This window comes from Manihot esculenta, chromosome 5, assembly GCF_001659605.2.
Source record: "Manihot esculenta cultivar AM560-2 chromosome 5, M.esculenta_v8, whole genome shotgun sequence".
Lineage (NCBI taxonomy): Eukaryota > Viridiplantae > Streptophyta > Magnoliopsida > Malpighiales > Euphorbiaceae > Manihot > Manihot esculenta.
In genome coordinates, this window is record NC_035165.2 from 11,802,084 (window position 1) to 11,803,683 (window position 1,600).

At 26.7% G+C, this 1,600-nt stretch overlaps 1 protein-coding gene across 1 annotated transcript; it reads left to right on the forward strand.

Annotated features, from left to right (window-relative positions):
* The first annotated feature begins 517 nt into the window (after positions 1-517).
* Positions 518-1,137, forward strand: LOC110614447 (cysteine-rich and transmembrane domain-containing protein WIH1). The gene is made up of 3 exons (XM_021755981.2): positions 518-660; positions 759-906; positions 1,017-1,137. The coding sequence occupies exons 1-3, from the start codon at positions 540-542 to the stop codon at positions 1,060-1,062; spliced, it is 315 nt and encodes a 104-aa protein (XP_021611673.1). The 5' UTR covers positions 518-539; the 3' UTR covers positions 1,063-1,137.
* The last annotated feature ends 463 nt before the right edge of the window (positions 1,138-1,600 follow it).

A 1,600-nucleotide genomic window follows, 5' to 3' on the forward strand; every position in this document is an offset into this window, starting at 1 on the left:
TAAAAAATTATTTTTATTAATATATGTAAAAAATAAAGTGAATAAAAATTATAATACAGAAAAAGTGTAAATTAATAATTAAATTGCGAGTGAAATTCAACCTATGAAAAGTTTTTACAGAATAATCAAAGGATCTAATGAATTGATTGTTATTTTCTCTAACTATTGAAAAATGGATGATAAATTTTAATTAATATATTTGATATGACTGAGGAGAGCATATTAGATAATTTAGAGTTAATTTTCCTTATTAAATTAAATTGGAAGTGAAGTCAAAATTACCCTAACAATTATCGTTATTGGCTTTGATTGTGAAATTTTTTGATAAACTTATAATTTTATTTTATATGACATTTGAATCGTCTAGATATATAGAGCTTAGGAATACTTGCTTCTCTATCAAAAGCCTAGTATATTAGTAGTACCTGATCCAATAAAGAAAACAACAAAGGAAAGCAGCTTTTTAGCGTTAGCTACAACTGCTCCACTATCTCAAATCTCAACCTCTCTCTCTCTATATATATATATATACACACACTATGCATCGCTTGCTTCCCATCTCCATTATTACCTCCTTCACTTTCTCTTTGTATTTCTCTATTTTTCTTGTAGCCAGAGTTCTGAAGGACATGAGTAATTGGGATCACAACAAAAGTCAAGGTACATATTTCTATAAACCATAAAAAAAAATATTCTTAAGTATTAATTTATAGAACTGTGATTTGGGATACAAGTTATTTGTTAAATGAATTATGCAGAACCATATCCAGCAAGCTCTCCAAATCCTTTTGTTGCTCCACCACCAGCAAATTATCCTATAAACAATGGAAACTCTCCTCGTCTTCCTCCTCCTCCTCCTCCTCCATTGCAAACCAAATCCAAGGGTGATGGATTTTGGAGGGGATGGTAAGTCTCTCTCCCTCATCTCTCCTGTAAACCTGATATTTTCATGTAAAATTATCTATTTCCCTTAAGATTTGACTCAATATAAATTCTTTAAATATTTATTTGTGCAGTTGTGCTGGCTGGTGTTGCTATTGTTGCTTGGATGCTTGCTTTTGAGGGCTAACCACTATTTCATAATTCCACAGACTTGAGTTCCTTCTCTTGTGTATATATGATATAAAATAAATAAATTTTGGTATATTCAACTAGTATTCCAAATATGATTTTTACAATCTTGTAAGCTAACTTGTTATTATGATTTTTTAGGATTAGTTATAAAAAAAATATATATTAAAACCTTTTAACACTCCAAATTGATAGATTAAAAAACTGAAATTTTTAAAAACCTTATTTTTTTAAAAAAAAAAATACTCCTGAACATAAATTTTAATAAATTTTGAATTTAATTTTTACTTGATTTAAAATGATTATTGCTAAATTAAGATCCGATTCTCAATCATCATAGTTCGTTAGTGCTTTACCATCTCGCAAGAATAACCCTTTTCTTGCAAATTTAGTGTTATCACATAATTTTTTTAATTCAAAATAGTTTTGATATTAATTGTCGGTTAAGTCTAAATTAATTTTAATAATTTTTAAATTTATTTTTAATTAATTAAAATAATTAATTCAAATTATTTAATAATTTTTATTA